The 18,457-nt window shown below is 40.4% G+C and overlaps 1 protein-coding gene across 3 annotated transcripts in view; it reads left to right on the forward strand.

Annotated features, from left to right (window-relative positions):
• The window catches only part of VPS50 (VPS50 subunit of EARP/GARPII complex), a 187,432-nt gene that overhangs the window by 14,551 nt on the left and 154,424 nt on the right, over nt 1–18,457 (forward strand). For all 3 annotated transcript variants that reach the window (XM_050939528.1, XM_050939530.1, XM_050939529.1), the window contains 3 exons: nt 7,853–7,975; nt 8,556–8,627; nt 9,631–9,684. In XM_050939528.1, the coding sequence (XP_050795485.1) occupies nt 7,853–7,975; nt 8,556–8,627; nt 9,631–9,684 (249 nt within the window). The remainder of the gene's footprint in view (nt 1–7,852; nt 7,976–8,555; nt 8,628–9,630; nt 9,685–18,457) is intronic.

Raw genomic sequence — 18,457 nt, forward strand, 5'->3', positions numbered from 1 at the left:
CTGTGATCTAGTGTTGCTTTTTTCATTCTCCTTAGTCCCAGTTGTTCTCCCACAATCTTGGATAGAATCACAAAATACAGTCCACTCTTCCTCATGGTAGACATCTGGTCATCCAATATAAAATATTTATTGGAAATTGCATATCTGTTAGCGATCGCTTCATCTTGCTGCTTATCAACATTAAAGTGTTTCAGTGCAATAAATATCCTTCTCAGAACTTTGTTAAACAGAACGTCATTGTTAGGATTCAATGATTGCTGATCTTGCTCCAGAATACAGTCTTAAAGACACGTACATTCTATATGGATTGGATATTGAGATTCATACTTCTGGCAATTTGTATGCTGAAACCAGATAGCCATTAAAAATAATCCATTTGTGGAAGCATATTCTAGTAGATGTGACTCATTATCTGATCTCCCTTCCTGTAAGCTGTGTGATTCCAGTACCAGTTCAAATCCACCTCTTTCCTGGCCAATTAAGAACATAAGAATGGATCATCGATCTGACCCATTATGACCCTCTAGCCTAGTATGCTGTCTTCTGGCAGTGGCCAGTGCCAGTTACTGTAGAGGGAATGAGCAGAGCAGGGCAATTATTAAGCGATCCACGTCCTGTCATTCAGTCCCAGCTGCTGGTAGTCATAGGTTTAGGGACACCTAGAGCACGGTATTGCATCCCTGATAATCTTGGCTAATAGCCATTGATGGACCTATCCTCTGTCAGCTTATCTGTATTTTGTACCCAGTTATACTTTTTGACCTTCACAACATCCATTGACATTGAGTTCCACAGGTTGACTGTGTTGTGTGAAGAAGTACTTCTTTTTACTTGTTTTAAACCTGCTGCCTATTAATTTCATTGTGACACACCTGTTTTCCTTGTTCTGTTAGGGAATAAATACCACTTCTGTCTTCACTTTCTCTGCACCACTTATGTGTGGTGTTTATGATATTTATCCCTTTCCTAACGGTTCCTAACATTGTTAGCTTCCTTTGACTGCAGCTGCACATTTGAGTAGATGTTTTCAGAGAACTATGCATGATGGTGACTCCAAGATCTTCCTTGAGTAATGACAGCTAATTTAGAACCCATCATTTTGTGTATATAGTTGGGATTATATTTTCCAGTTTGTTTTACACACATCAATGATACTTTGCACTTATCAATTTAGAATTTCATTGTGTTGCTCAATAATCCAGTTTTGCGAGATCCCTTTATAACTCTTCACAGTCAGTTTTGGACTTAACTATCTTGAGTAATTTAGTATTACCTGCAAACTTTGCCACTTCACTGTTTCCCCTTTTTACATTTATGAATACGTTGAACAGCACAGGTCAATACAGATCCTTGAGGGATATAGCCTCATGTTTATATCTCCTAAGATGATGATGATATGGAGTTGGAGTGATGTACTAGATACAGTGTCTTCTAGCATGGCATAACAAGCATCTTTGTCAGTATCAGGTCTTGCATCATGTGGTGTATATGCACTAACAACTACTGCACGTCCTACGTTCAAATTGAAAATGGCAGATATCGGGCATGGAGAATAAACCTGCTAAGTCAGTAGTGCAGATTGCACCTTCAGGGACAATACCAGAGCAACACTAGTGTGCTCGTTAGGTGTAACAGGCATGCAACCATCAGAAGGTCTTGTTTTTGCATCTCTGTCCATCCTGACTAATAGCTATTCATAGACCTGTCTTCCATGAACTTATCTAGTTCTTTTTTGAATAGTCTGGCCTTCACAATATCCTCTGGCAAGAAGTTACACAGGGAGGGATAGCTCAGTGGTTTGAGCATTGGCCTGCTAAACCCAGGGTTGTGAGTTCAACCCTTGAAGGGGCAATTTAGGGATCTGGGGTAAAAATCTGTCTGGGGGTTGGTCCTGCTTTGAGCAGGGGGTTGGACTAGATGATCTCCTGAGGCCCCTCCCAACCCTGATATTCTTTGATTCTATGATTGTGCACTGTATGAAGAAGTAGTTCCTTTTGTTTGTTTTAAACCTGCTGCGTATTAATTTCATTTGACAACCCCTGTTTTTGTGTTTATGAGAAGTAAATAAGACTTCCTTCTTTACTTTCTCCGCACCAGTCATGATTTTATAGACCTCCATCATATCTCCCCTTAGTCATCTCTTTTCCAGGCTGAAGAGTCCCAGTCTTATTAATCTCTCTTCATATGGAAGCTTTTCCATACGCCTAATAATTTTTATTGCCCTTTTCTATAATAAGGTCCAACCACTTTTGAGTGAGGCATTCTAGTAAATAGCTGGGTGAGCCACCTGAAACCACCCCTTATCCCTGCAGAATCTTCTGAAATGCAGTTGAAGTGGTGATTCCACATTTATAGCCTGCTATTTGCATCAGTCAAAACAAAACACATGACTCAGAAGGGCAAGGGATACTTGAAGTGTGTGGAGACAAATCCAGTCTTTGAGCATGTAATGGTCTATTTAAAAATACACAACTTCAGGACCAGTAATAGTTCAACAAAGTATTTTCCACTGGCCTATTTCTCTCTCTCTCTCTCTCTCTCTCTCTCCATTGCTGGGTATGTTTTGGTGACCTTATGCAGTAAAGGGACCCCTCTGATCAGCAGTGTTCTTTTGCAAGGATGCATGCAGTATTAAAACTGGCAGGATAAAGTGTCCCTACCATGAACATGTGATTAGTTTTGCAGACCATTTGGTAAGAGAAATGGTATATTGGCAGCATAAGTAATGTGAGCCTATTTTATAGGAGATGGAGTGCGAAAACTTCCAAAAATATACCAGTTCATAAACGGACATCTTAATAACATCACCACACTGCCTGCTGAATTCCTCACTGTAAAGAAGGAATGCATAGGTGACTCATTTCATCCTGGGAGAAATGGATGCATTTGGACATATACACTTCAATGACATCCTAATTTATTTTTTCTGTTCCTTGGTGTATCTGTTGTTCTCTGTGTGACTGCCATATGACTCACTCTGTCCCCAATTTCCTTATGGCAGTCTGTTCTGAATAAATGTTGGGATTGATGAATTTACATGAGATCTTATATTAAAAGACTTGCAGGACATTTTTAAAAGAAAAATCAATAATGCAAGTGGGGCTAGAGGAGAAGAAAGTTTTATGATGTAAAAATGCCTGAATACTAGTCCCTCCGCCAATGTGTTAACCATAGAAATATTAGGGGTACATCTCTACCCTATAACACGACCTGATGTAACACAAATTTGGATATAAAGTGGTAAAGCACTGCTCCAGGGGGGCGGGGCTGCGCACTCCGGTGGATCAAAGCAAGTTCGATATAACGTGGTTTGACCTATAACGCAGTAAGATTTTGTGGCTCCTGAGGGCCATGTTATATCGAGATAGAGGTATATTAAGTTGGGTAGGGCTGGAGCACTGATTGGATATCTCAGATAGAGACTGAGCTTTTTTCAGATCTTAACTGAAGGGATGGGGGGGGATATTGAATCTTTAAGAAACAAATCGTAAAGTTTTGTGCACAGAGTGGGTTGGAACATCCTCTCCTCCCGGTGAGGGGTTGGGTTAGCCTTTGGTGGCTTTAGTGACTTGAGAACCAGTCCAGTTGAGAATGGGCAGGCTAAGAGCTGTAGTTTATGACGGCGTGTTTGTAGTCCCAGTGTATGGTGAGGTCTATTTGTACATTTGTGTGTGTGTGTGTGTATATGAACAGCATGTTTGGCACAGACCATGAAAAGAGAAAGAAGCCATCTAGCTTGTCTTCAAGAAAAGAATGTGTAGGACAGCCCAGGATTTTTTCTTAACGTACGGTGGAACAATCTCTGAGACTGTAGTCCTTCTGGGGAAGGTTCATATAGAATTGTTTTCCCTTTTCTGAGTCACTTTGTTAGCTATGTGTCATCACAAATTTTACCATTTTTTAGTTTTGTGCAGAATCATCTTCTCCCAGATAGTGCATAACTGCTAATTCTATAAAGAAGTCTAGATCCAGGATATTAAATATCCGTGCTGATTTCCGTATAAATGTTCAGAGAGGTCCAGAATTTTAACACTTCTTCCATAGCACAAAGTTTGCTGTGTCAGTGGTTTGGGAAAATGTTAAAAATTCAAGTGTTTTAAAATACTCTTCTCCCCCCTCCCTCCCCATGTGATTGCAAAGCTCAGGAAAAAAAAGAAACCAACAAAGCTTGGAGTCAAACAAACATTCAGATGACGACAAGTTAGGTCATTTCACTTGCAGTGACCCAGAGTACAGATTAATCTGTTCCAGTTCCCAGCCTTTGAATATTTTTTTTTTTTTTAAATCAGCCACCTGTTTCTTGTGTGTGATATTTTACAGTGCTGTGAGTTTTTTAAACTAGCTTGTAACAGGAGTCTCTGTGTACTGACACAAAGCTATGATTTATCAAGGAAACTGCTAGGAAATGATTTTCTAAAGGACATTAAAGCATCAGGTTAGAGTAGACTCCTTTAAAATAAAATAGTGTGTGAGGGTAACAAACCATATGCCTCTGAATGTGTTCTGTTCCTTGCTACACCTGACTAGGGCACCTGTGTCTTCGGGCGATGAGAACCTCCTTGGTGAGCTCAGAAGTTGGGACTGATCAAAATGGTTTATTTTTAAATAACCTTTTAAATCCAGAGCATCCCCCTCCTTCTCTCTTTTGTGTATGTCTGCATGGAGCTGCTAATCTCCCCTTAACATGTAAATCCATTCCACAACCAGTCAATAAGATCAGTGCAAGCAACCCCAGTACAGCTTTCTTCTCTAGAGTTGGGGAACTTCATGGTTTGTGTTTGTGTGTGTTAGTTTTAGTGCTGTCCTTCAATGATCCCCAGGACCAGTACCGTACATCCATATCACAGTGCCTTAAACCTGACCTGGGGGGGACCACTGTCTATGTGTGAGAGAGTACCTAATTGTTGTGCTCATTCAGTTCTTGCCACTTTGCTGAGAGAGCCAAAAAAGATGCCAAATTTGGTAGTGGTGTGTGATTTTATGCATACACGTTCACTGGGAACAGGATTGAAACCAAAAGTCATTTCATATAAGCCATTAAAAAGCTGTAAGATGTTGTACAGCGGTCTTCAGACATAAATTTTATATCTTGTTTTTTATGGGCTGGATTCAAGCTAATGACCGAGACGTAACAGGCTTGATATCCAATTACCAGTCCATGTACCATCCAGTCCGTTAAACATCTTTCTTACTGCTCAACTGCCCAGTGTATGTATATACTTGCATATTATGATTGCTATCCACTGATGACCATGGCTTATATCTGACCACCAAAATGTCTGTTCTTTAGTCGCTGTGATCTTGGGTAAATTCCTCAGCCTCCTCATGCATCCATAATGCCCACTAGAAATCTGGGTGAAGAGTAGGGCTTTGTGAAAATTGCCCCTGCACTAAGCTTTCTTAGGTAAACGTATATTTTGAACTACAGTTTCACAGGTTTTTCACCAAATGGCATCTAAACATAGTCAATCATGACAGCTGGGGTTGAAAGAAGTAACAACATTTTTAAAGAAACTCTCCATTTACTTCTGGAAATAAGATGGAAAAATTACTGCACATAGTGATATAACCCATTTCATATAACCATGTGTCCTCCTATTTTATTACTTTAACTCTTGAGCAGCACATCTCAGCAGAAGCACTATTAAGTCTCTTTAATCAAGAAGCTTGAAATTCCATTTCTTTTCAAAATATCAGAGCAATGAATTACTGTTGGTTTATTTTTCTTCCATTGTGAAAAATGTTAGTACAGATGGGTCACTGACTTCATGCTGTTATGCTACCTCCTTTGCTCTTTCTACTTTTCCAGAAAAGCAGTTGGCCACTGTTGGAAGACAGGATACTGGGCTAGATGGACCATTGGTCTGATCCAGTGTGGCCATTCTTATGTTCAGTGCGTTGCTTTTTTGGGTCTCTCTTGTTTTGATATAAAGTACGAATTTATATTATTTTGAATAATGTGGGGAGCTAGGGACTATTTAGGTAACCTATTAAAGTCAAAACTGATTGCATATAAAGACTCTTTTTTTCCCTTATGCTCTCTGTTATAGGATTCCCTTTGTAGAGGTTTTGTTGGTATTTTGCAGTGACTTTTAAGGGTTTATGGGGATTTAAGTATTTGAAAACACAGTGGATTTAAAAATCCTGCGTCAGATTTACTGCCTAAAATCTAATGTCTCTGCCCAAATGAGACAAATGGGGTTTTTCATCTACAGAGTGGAAATATTGCAGGTGGAAGTATTTGATAGATTTGGGCTGCCATACTGTCATCCATCTGAGGCAAAATAAGAGTATTGTTCCCTTAAGGCTTTTCTAACTTTTAAAAGAAGGGTGGACTGGATTGAGGCTCTGGAGGGAGCCGGAACCAGTTCTAGGTTGTCTAAAATAAAATTTTTAGTCCTATTCACTTGCTGAGGCACTGCATGCAGTTTGGTGTTCCATCCAGCACAACTGCATAGCATGCATGCGTGTGTCTGTGCACCTTTTTTTTTTTTTTTTTTTTTTTTTTTTAAGCAAGGAGCAGTGGTATTGAAGATTTACTTCCTTAAGGGCAAAATACCATTTTACCTCAAAAATGTTCATTTGGACTTTGCTTACTATATCATCACTTGAGGCTGATCTTTATCCCTCTCACTGCCTAACCTACGTTTTTTGGGTACAGTTGTTGAAGGTGGCAGCACAATTCAAAATTTCTGGAGTCCTCTGATTTTTCTTGTCTGTCAGTTAGGTGTCTGATGTAGTAGCTGTCTAATTGCCTGAGGGTTATGGGCAATTTGTCTTTGCGATAGAAGTCGGATGTCTGTCTGTCTCTGTGTGTGTGTGCGTCTCTGTCTCTGTCTCTGTCTCTGTGTCTCTCTCTCTCTCTCTCTCTCTCTCTCTTTTTAAAAAGATCTGTGAGAATCTTAGTTGTCGTTAACCATTAAGATATTGCCTGACATTAGCAGGGGCCAGTGGAACTGGTGTTGTGTGGCATGATTCTTTGCTATCTAATAGATATGTTGCTGATTTGACTGACTGTAGTGGAGTTAGGTCACCAATTTATGTCCTCATTTTTCTGGTTTTGGGGGGTGTGTGTGTGTGTTCTGACTTGCTCGAAGCTCACTAACATAGGTCTGGTCATTTTTCCCTCCAAGAAATTAATACACTAACTTCTAAGAAATGGTCAACATGAATATTTTATGCAAGTATTCCCTCAGCTTACTTAAACTAGAAAAACTAACTTTGAGGGCAATGCTCTCTCTAGTTTTCAAATATATTTAATTCACTTTGAAATATTCTGAAACAATTTAGCTAATGGAAATAGACTGCTTGTACTGTACCTTGTCTGATTCTTTCAGGAACGTAACAAATCACAATATTTTAAAAGAGAATGTCTATCATTTATTTAGGAAAGACTCTGCTTGTTAACTTTGCCTTTAAACCTAACCCCTTTGACGTAATGTAAGTACTCGGCACTACTTCAAATGGTTCCTTGTGACTTCAGTTGAAGTGGTGAGTGCTTCAGCACTTCTGAAAGATAGCCCCTAATCTATTTTGCTTTTATTTTGAGTGTTCCTTAAGTGTTGTGAACACCCAGGGAAAGACATGACCCCCATAGACATTTCTACCATGTTTCATGAACAAAATGTATATTGGTACAGCGATAACTAAGCAATTCACAGCAGTATATCATGAGTTCTGCTATTTGGATAGTCTCCCACTTTCAATATTTGGAACAGACTAAACAATACAGCTGTTTCTGTTTTGTACCCAGGGCTCTCACTTGTATACTGGCTTTGGAAAGCAGGTTGTCTTGAGAGTGCAATGTTCCTTCTATGTAGTAACATTTACTAAAATCAATATTTTTGTTAAGGAGGAGCTGAGAGAACTCCGGGAACAACCAACCGATCCTCAAGCCCAGCAAGAAATAATTAACAGTATTGAAGAAGTGTATTTTTCCAATGATTCCTTTGATATTGTGAAGTATGAGTTGGAGGTAAGAAGTCTTCCCCCCCCAAAAAAGTCAGTATTCTAAAAGACAGTAATCAATTACATTTGCTGACTTCTTTTGCCTTAACCCAGAATTAAGACTTTTCTGTGGTTGTGTAGGGACTGATCCAAAGCCCATTGATATCACTGGGAATCTTCCCATTGAATTCAGTGGGTTTAGGATCAGGCCCATTGTGCTTCCAAACAATTCAGAGATCAAATTGCTTATAAAATGGCCAAAATAATCAAAACTGGGAAATTGATTTGATTTGGCAGAAAAACTGTATTTTTGGCTTTATTTGGTTAGTAACCAAAATTACAGTATGTTATGTGTTGATTCTGCGGTCGGGGTGGGTGTCCACATAATCTACTGAATGCAAGAAAAAGCTTTCTGAGATTTTGATTATCCATTACTGGATACTCACCATAATGTAACTCTGACTTTTCATTGTTTATCATTGCCTTACTTTTAAATGCAGATTAGATTGTGAAAGCATAACATTGTTTCCTAAATGCATTTAATTATTATATGTACACTTCCTCTACATTCATTTTTCATTGGTTTTAATTTTGTCTTCTACATACAGAAGCTTCCTCCAGTTCTTAGTCTTCAAGAAATGGAAGAATACAGAGACAAATTAAAGCAACAACAAGCTGCTGTAAGTAAAACTGTTTTCTCCTGTGTTGTGTGTGTAGAACTTGATGCCACTGAAGTGTTGTGAGCTCCAGTAGTTCTTACTGTATTTATTAAGATTATTGTGGCGTGGGGCTGAAAATAATCTTGGATCCCTAAAGGTATGAACCCAGTTAAGTTAGCACATAAAGAACCACTTCATCTCCATTTCTCCTCAGCCAACAAGATGGATGAGCTCGTTGACTGCTTCAGCCAGATTCTCCTCTGATTCCCATCTCTGGGAGGGTTAGAGAGAAGTGCTTAAGAACAACATAAAGCATTCTCTCATTTCAGGTGCTGGAAGAAAACTGTTTTGAACATGATTTTCTGTATAAATCACTGATGGCTTACTTGGTATTTTTTCCTTGTTCAACCTTTCTTATGTGTATGTACACTGAAAAGATGCTTATTTTTTAAATTCAATGCAGGGTGTAATTCTCAGAATAGAATAGCCCTTCATTTACAATTTAATTCAGAGCAGTGCAAAACATAATTTAAAATGCTTATGTCTTGCAAACCAAAGGAAAACTTAAGTTGATTTTGCCATGCACAGGATGATTAAACAAACTACAAAGGAAACTTTCCTTTCATACAGATAACATATTATATATAATTTATGCTAGTTTATAATTTCTAGTGTAGGTGGTTAATTTGTAATTGCACACTAATAACATGGAAAACAGAATATATCAGGCTCCAGTGCTCCGTATCTTTTTCCATTTTTACTCAAGTGTGCTCTTTAGCTGGTAAAGGGCTAAAAGGTTAATTTGAAAACATCTACTAATTCCCAAATGGAGTTGTAAACATACATCTGTTTTTACTTGTGGGAGAAGTGTGATCATTATCTTAGAATGTTTACTTCTTTCTTGGCATATGTATTAATATATGATTAAGAATTACAGGAAATATTCAGAGTTCTTAATGCAGATATTTCAGAATAGAGATTGGATACTTTCCAGATAATCACATGTAATATTTTCCCCTTCAAGGTATCTAAAAAGGTTGCAGACTTGATTCTTGAAAAGCAGCCTGCATATGTTAAGGTAAGACAATGAACTGATAAATTGTATTGTAAATGCCTTCTGTGAATTATTAAATCACACCAGCTAATGTTTCTGTAATTCAACTTGATCTGTTTTTCAGGCACAATTGTAGATCATTCATGTAATCAGTGGGAGAGTGTAGTCTTAAATTCTTATATTCTGTGGCTATTTTACTTAAGTCACGTTGGTACCCACCATCAGTGCACCTAGATGCTAAAATCAATATAGTAATCCATTCCAAATCAACCCTAGTTTTTAAAAAAGGCAAAATCAGTTAAAAGCCCTGTCAAAGAATACTGCTACTACTAATTACCAGAGGAATGAATGAATGTAATGAAAGGGCATTCCACTAGCTCAAACAAGCCTCTGAAGATGAGGCAAACTGCTTGGTCAGTGGTTTTAAGAGCTTTCTATAGATTCCCACAAATCTAGCATTGACTCTCCAGCTAACAATCCAAAAGTAGTTGTGTGGTGTTTCCATTGCCGGTAGGAACTCAATTCTTACACTAAACTCATGTCTAAAACTAGACTGATAGGAATCGAGAACATGAGATTGAGATGTCATGGGAGCCATTTCAACATCATCATAGTAAGAGGCCCCAGAAACGGAAGGCTATAGATGAAGTAGCAGCCGGAGGGGGCTTGAGCAGGAGCCTCACTGCTGTTTATGTTGAAGGATGGCTTGCACCTTGCTTCCATGAAGAAGGCATTAACAATCCTCCTCAGTAATAAATTCCAAACTTCCCACTGGTCTCTACCAAGTCATGAGAAGTGTGTCCAACAGACAAGTAAGTTGGACGTGGCATTTCCAAGAAACTTCAATGATAGCTTTAATACCTTCTTGTTCTGGTAGTGCTCTCATGAGATTGGTCAGGTCAGCCAGGATCTGGTTCATCTTTTCCGCAAATCAAAGTGAGGATTCCTCAAAGAAACAAATTAGACAATTAGAGTCAGGGAAACTTGGATTCATCATTTTGCCAATCTAATGTAGATTCTAATGAGGCCCCTATCACAGTAGTATTGAAATGTCCACAGTTCTGAAGAGTTGCACTGGATGAGGTTTTGCTGAAGCTGAGGGAGAGGACAACCAATCTTTTGTTTCCCAGTGTAAGAATAACCCAGTCTCTGTGGCAGCAGTCTTTGAGTTAGTATATTACCTTTGCCACTGACGCTTCAGCTTTCTTCCTTGTTGCTTCATCATTTGCAAAGCATCTGTAAACTGTGGTGATTCATCGGTAAGGCATAAAATGAGTGGGTGTCAAGATTCTAGCCTGTCAATACTTCTTGATAAGACATTGTCGTAGTATTCCACTGAAGCATGGGTAGAATGTTCAAAGGCTGAGAGCCATAGTCTGTTGGAAGTGTCAGATGAGGTAGGTCCATCAGTATCCTAGAGTGAAACATTAAAACAGTTTCTCCATCCCCATAGGAGTATGTTCCTAGCCTGACTTTTCTCTAGAAGAGGAGATCTGACAGTGACAAGTATTCTTTTCGTCCTAAAGTTGAAATCCAGAGAGTGAAACTATAATTACACCTGTGAAGGAAAACAACTACTATTAATTTATCCCCATCTGACATTCTATAGGAAACAGAAGCATTTTCATTTAATAAAATAATGAGATTTTTTTTAAAGAGGCTGTTAATGGACAACTGAGGCAGACTCTGACAGTTTTTCTGTTTTGGATCTTGTTTTTTTTCTGTCTACAACAGCTTCACTATTACAAACCCTTCCCCACTCAGCATTCCATAATGTTCTTCTGATATCTATCTTCTTAATTTTAAGATGCCTGCATTACCAAATGGGCTATTGTGCACACACAGATCATTACAAGTAGGCATTAATTTCATATTAAAGAGCCTTTTAGTGTGGCTTGAAACAGTACTATGTATGGATTTATACAAGAGCGCACACTGCTTCAGTGGTTCCAACGGGATGGTTAAAAATCTGTCAGGCCCATAAGAGGCACTTTAAAAGCCCTTTAGTTGTGTGTTTGAGTCAATAATCCTGTTTAAAAAGTCTGAGCATGTTAACTGCATAGCTAAGGCTCCTCAGGAGCTATTTGTGTCTCTGGATTCAATATCATGACTTTTCAAACTTTAAAATAGGGTGTCCTGTCCTGCAAGTGTCTAAGAGAATCCTATCTGAGGGGCTGAGTGCTTGCGTTCCGACTGACTCACTGGGATGTTTTTAATAATTGTGTTCCGTGCTTTATGATGATAGCTTATATTTAGCCGCAAATCCTATCCTTGCTTCCTCACCCTGCACAGGTTCCTCTGGAAGTGAGTGCATTTCCATTGCATGGTTGAAGGAGGTCACAGAGGTGATACGCATCCCCTGTATAAAGTAGGGTCCTCTTCTGTGAGGACTTCCTGTGGGGGGACTAATGGGGAATCGACTGGGCCAGTGGATTTTCCATTCTGCAGATTCTCTGGTGTCTTCTCCCTGGAAGAGGAGCACTTTTTTTTTTTTTTTAGGAGGACTGTTGCAACTGCTGGGTTGATGTGACACTGAGGAGCCACTCTATATCTGGCTGAGGGAAGGGAGTATGTCTGCCCAGCTTCTCAGTCTGGTTATTGGACTGAGAGTTTTGTCCTTAGGAACCTAATAGCTGCACTCCATCCCAATCCCTAATCTATGCAATCTGAGTGTGTCCAAAGGACAAATTTTACTGAATTCATACATCCAGAAATATTTCTGTTGGATGCCATCTATTGGATTAGATTTATTATTAAATGCACTTCATGAAAAAGGAAGTCATGACCCCTGCAAAAGCTTTAGCTATTCAAAGCTTTTTTAAAGCAGAGATTGCTTCATACTGTACCTAACAATCTTTTTGAATAGAATTTAAGCCATTGCTCAAACCAGGATCTAGTTTCTGACTTTTCTAAACCAAAGACCTTAGTAAGGAAAGGGAAAACTGTTCTTGTGAATGCAATATCATCTTATTTCCATAGTATATCTTTGATTATTTTGAACAGAAGATGGTGTTAGAATGACCTAGGATTTAATGACCTAGTTAGATCAAGTCAGATTTTTAAATGTAAATCAAATTTTGTATTACAGAATTTTAAAGTAGAGGCCATGCCCTTCTCTGTGTTTGGAAAGCATCTGTCACATTTTGAAATAGAGTGCTGTCATGGTGTGTGCACACCCTGTTTCCCTTTGGGGTGAATCATGGGTGTGGTGTCACCGTGGTTACAGTCTACCAGACTGTCCTTGGACTTAAGACTGTGTGGTTCAATGGCCGCACTCAGTATGGCTGCCCTTGTTCAGTGCTCTGCGGCCTAATGGCCAGAGTCAGATGCCATAGGGGATGGGGAGGGGGATGATAATGGCCAAGGTAGGGGGACCTGGGCCTTCTCTGCTCCACTGCATCAGGGTTTGCAATCTGGCTTGTAGGGATTGCTAGCCCCGTGGCGCGGTGGGGCTAAGGCAGGCACCCTGCCTGCCTGGACCCCGCACTGCTCCCAGAAGCGGCTAGCATCATGTCCCTGCGGCTCCTCGGGGAGGAGGAGAAGAGGGCTCCGTGCACTGCCCTCGCCTGCAGGCACTGCCCCTCGCAGCTCCTGTTGGCTGGGAATGGAGAACCATGGCCAATGGGAGCTTTGGGGGTGGTACCTGCAGGCGAGGGCAGCATGTGGCAGAGCCGCCTGCCCCACCCCACCCCCAGGAGCCACTGCTGGACATGCTGGCTACTTCTGGGAGCAGCGTGGGGAGCCTGCCTTAGCCCTACTGTGTGTTGCTGCCACCCTGGAGCCATTCGAGGTAAACGGCGCTGGGCTGGAGCCCATGCCCTGAGCCCCCTTCCACACTTTGCATCCCCTGCCCTGAGTCCCCAATCCCCTGCCCTGAGTCCTCACCTGAACATCGCACCACAACCCCCTGCCCGAGCCCTACATTCATGGCCCTGCGTACAATTTCCCCACCCAAATGTGGCCCTCGGGCCAAAAAGATGGCCCACTCCTGGCCTAGACTGAGCTAGTCTGCTCCTTTTTACACTGGAACAGCAGTTGGAGCATGCCCAGCATGGTCTGTGGGACTTCCTCTGCCCATAATGTGGAGTTAATTCTTTTTTGTCTAGTGAAGGATATGCACACCCTGTCACAAGTGCAATATACATTTTTTTAAATGTTCAGTTTTTCTTTTACATAGGAGGTGTGTGTCATAAACAGATAGCTAAGGGTTAATGTCTCTTTCACCTGAAGCACCTGACCAGAGGACCAATCAGGAAACCGGATTTTTTCAACTTTGGGTGGAGGGAATTTTGTGTCTAAGGTCTTTTGTCTGTCTGCCTGCTTTCTCTGAGCTCTGGAGAAGTAGTTTCTGCTTTCTACTCTTCTGTTTCTAAGTGTAAGGACAAAGAGATCAGATAGTAAGTTATATGGTTTCTTTTCTTTGGTATTTGCATGAATATAAGTGCTGGAGTGCTTTGATTTGTATTCTTTTTGAATAAGGCTGTTTATTCAATATTCTTTTAAGCAATTGACCCTGTATTTTGTCACCTTAATACAGAGAGACCATTTGTATGTATTTTTTCTTTTTTATATAAAGCTTTCTTTTAAGACCTGTTGGAGTTTTCTTTTCTGGGAAATTTCAGGGAAATTGAGTCTGTACTCACCAGGGAATTGGTGGGAGGAAGAAATCAGGGGGAGATGTGTGTGTGTTGGATTTGCTAGCCTGATTTTGCATTCCCTCTGGGTGAAGAGGAAAGTGCTTTTGTTTCCAGGACTGGGAACGGAGAGGGGGAGTCACTCTGTTTGGATTCACAGAGCTTGTGTCTGTGTATCTCTCCAGGAGCACCTGGAGGGGGGGGAAGGGAAAAAGGATTATTTCCCTTTGTTGTGAGACTCAAGGGATTTGGGTCTTGGGGTCCCCAGGGAAGGTTTTTCAGGGGGACCAGAGTGCCCCAAAACACTCTAATTTTTTGGGTGGTGGCAGCAAGTACCAGGTCCAAGCTGGTAACTAAGCTTGGAGGTTTTCAATGCTAACCCCCATATTTTGGACGCTAAGGTCCAAATCTGGGACTAAGGTTTGACAGTGTGAAAACCTTTTTATAATGTATTGGCAAATAAAGATAAACTAATAGCTGTTTAAAATCCCTGGTGATTATTTTTAATAGCCCCAAAATATAGTAGGAGTTTCACAAAAAACCTTAAAGCTGCATTCCTTGCCCTGAAGTGGTCACAGCCTAAATTCAACGGGTCACAGTTTAGGGTCATTGCAAAGTGATATGTACTGAATTACTGGTGAATACCTAAATATTGTGAAACAAAATGTTGTTTAAACTAGGTTCGACGGGGACAGGTGAGCAAAGCCCACAGGAAAGTGGGGAACAAGACCTGTGAGATGGGTTGGAAGCAGGAGGGAGCACGGGCTATAATGGCAGAGAGGAAGGAGGGTCAGGGCAAAGCTGGGAGGCAAAATCAAACCAGTATCTTAGATGCCTTTATACAAATGCAAGAAGTATGGGTAATAAGCAGGAAGAACTGGAAGTGCTAATAAACAAATACAACTATGACATTATTGGCATTACTGAAACTTGGTGGGATAATACACACCACTGGAATGTTGGTGTGGATGGGTATAGTTTGCTCAGGAAGGATAGACAGGGGAAAAAGGGAGGAGGTGTTGCCTTATATATTAAAAATGTACACACTTGGACTGAGGTGGAGATGGACATAGGAGACGGAAGGGTGGAGAGTCTCTGGGTTAGGCTAAAAGGGGTAAAAAACACAGGTGATGTCGTGCTGGGAGTCTACTACAGGCCACCTAATCAGGCAGAAGAGGTGGATGAGGCTTTTTTCAAACAACTAACAAAATCATCCAAAGCCCAAGATTTGGTGTTGATGGGGGACTTCAACTATCCAGATATATGTTGGGACAATAACACCGCGGGGCACAGACTATCCAATAAGTTCCTGGACTGCATTGCAGACAACTTTTTATTTCAGAAAGTTGAAAAAGCTACTAGGGGGGAAGCTGTTCTAGACTTGATTTTAACAAATAGGGAGGAACTTGTTGAGAATTTGAAAGTAGAAGGAAGCTTGGGTGAAAGTGATCATGAAATCATAGAATTTGCAATTCTAAGGAAGGGTAGAAGGGAGTACAGCAGAATAGAGACAATGGATTTCAGGAAGGCAGATTTTGGTAAGCTCAGAGAGCTGATAGGCAAGGTCCCATGGGAATTAAGACTGAGGGGAAAAACAACTGAGGAAAGTTGGCAGTTTTTCAAAGGGACGCTATTAAGGGCCCAAAAGCAAGTTATTCCGATGGTTAGGAAAGATAGAAAATGTGGCAAAAGACCACCTTGGCTTACCCTTGAGATCTTGCGTGACCTACAAAATAAAAAGGCGTCATATAAAAAATGGAAACTAGGGCAGATCACGAAGGATGAATATAGGCAAATAACACAGGAATGCAGAGGCAAGATTAGAAAAGCAAAGGCACAAAATGAACTCAAACTAGCTACGGGAATAAAGGGAAACAAGAAGACTTTTTATCAATACATTCGAAGCAAGAGGAAGACTAAGGACAGGGTAGGCCCACTGCTCAATGAGGAGGGGGTAACAGTAACGGGAGACTTGGAAATGGCAGAGATGCTTAATGACTTCTTTGTTTCGGTCTTCACTGAGAAGTCTGAAGGAATGTCTAGTATAGTGAATGCTTACGGGAAGAGGGTAGATTTAGAAGAGAAAATAAGGAAAGAGCAAGTAAAAAATCACTTAGAAAAGTTAGATGCCTGCAAGTCACCAGGGCCTGATGAAATGCATCCTAGAATACTGAAGGAGTTAATAGAAGAGGTATCTGAGCCTCTAGCTATTATCTTTGGGAAATCATGGGAGACGGGGGAGATTCCAGAAGACTGGAAGGGGGCAAATATAGTGCCCATCTATAAAAAGGGAAATAAAAACAACCCAGGAAACTACAGACCAGTTAGTTTAACTTCTGTGCCAGGGAAGATAATGGAGCAGGTAATCAAAGAAATCATCTGCAAACACTTGGAAGGTGGTAAGGTGATAGGGAATAGCCAGCATGGATTTGTAAAGAACAAATCATGTCAAACTAATCTGATAACATTCTTTGATAGGATAACGAGCCTTGTGGATAAGGGAGAAGCGGTGGATGTGATATATCTAGACTTCAGTAAGGCATTTGATACAGTCTCGCATGATATTCTTATAGATAAGCTAGGAAAGTACAATTTAGATGGGGCTACTATAAGGTGGGTGCATAACTGGCTGGATAACCGTACTCAGAGAGTAGTTGTTAATGGCTCCCAATCCTGCTGGAAAGGTATAACAAGTGGGGTTCCGCAGGGTTCTGTTTTGGGACCGGTTCTGTTCAATATCTTCATCAACGATTTAGATGTTGGCATAGAAAGTACGCTTATTAAGTTTGCAGATGATACCAAACTGGGAGGGATTGCAACTGCTTTGGAGGACAGGGTCAAAATTCAAAATGATCTGGACAAGTTGGAGATATGGTCTGAGGTAAACAGGATGAAGTTCAATAAAGATAAATGCAAAGTGCTCCACTTAGGAAGGAACAATCAGTTTCACACATACAGAATGGGAAGAGACTGTCTAGGAAGGAGTATGGCAGAAAGAGATCTAGGGGTCATAGTGGACCACAAGCTTAATATGAGTCAACAGTGTGATACTGTTGCAAAAAAAGCAAACGTGATTCTGGGATGCATTAACAGGTGTGTTGTAAACAAGACACGAGAAGTCATTCTTCCGCTTTACTCTGCTCTGGTTAGGCCTCAACTGGAGTATTGTGTCCAGTTCTGGGCACCGCATTTCAAGAAAGATGTGGAGAAATTGGAGAGGGTCCAGAGAAGAGCAACAAGAATGATTAAAGGTCTTGAGAACATGACCTATGAAGGAAGGCTGAAGGAATTGGGTTTGTTTAGTTTGGAAAAGAGAAGACTGAGAGGGGACATGATAGCAGTTTTCAGGTATCTAAAAGGGTGTCATCAGGAGGAGGGAAAAAACTTGTTCACCTTAGCCTCCAATGATAGAACAAGAAGCAATGGGCTTAAACTGCAGCAAGGGAGATTTAGGTTGGACATTAGGAAAAAGTTCCTAACTGTCAGGGTAGTTAAACACTGGAATAGATTGCCTAGGGAAGTTGTGGAATCTCCATCTCTGGAGATATTTAAGAGTAGGTTAGATAAATGTCTATCAGGGATGGTCTAGACAGTATTTGGTCCTGCCATGAGGGCAGGGGACTGGACTCGATGACCTCTCGAGGTCCCTTCCAGTCCTAGAGTCTATGAGTCTATGAGTTGTGTATAGCATATTTGCCTGCTTTGCCAATATTTGGTTTATTAATGCAAATTAAACTTTGTGCATGTGCCTGAAGCTTTGATCATTCCATTAGGCTGAACTTCATTAATGGTAATAATAATATTCTTGTGAAAATGTTGCAGTATATAAATACAGCAAAAGTATTTTATGTTGAGTGTTCAACTTCAGTAAAAATGGATTCTAAATAGTTCTGTATTGTAGATACTTGTTTTTTTGTGGGCGACTGTAAAAGTGTTTTTGCAGAACTTCTAAATTGTCTGATTTCCCTTTATGGAAATTCTAACAGCACATTATGATATCAGTGCTTTGGCCTTTACTGATTAGGTGATTGAAATATATTTTAGGTTGAGAAATGTGGGACTAGATTATAGGTTTGTGTAAATTAATTGGAGATTGGTGAGAGCATCTGATTTGTTTTATACAAAAAAGCATTCTTGGAAGAGTAAATTGAAATCTTGTTTCT

This window comes from Gopherus flavomarginatus, chromosome 2 (assembly GCF_025201925.1).
Source record: "Gopherus flavomarginatus isolate rGopFla2 chromosome 2, rGopFla2.mat.asm, whole genome shotgun sequence".
In the NCBI taxonomy this organism is placed as follows: Eukaryota; Metazoa; Chordata; order Testudines; family Testudinidae; genus Gopherus; species Gopherus flavomarginatus.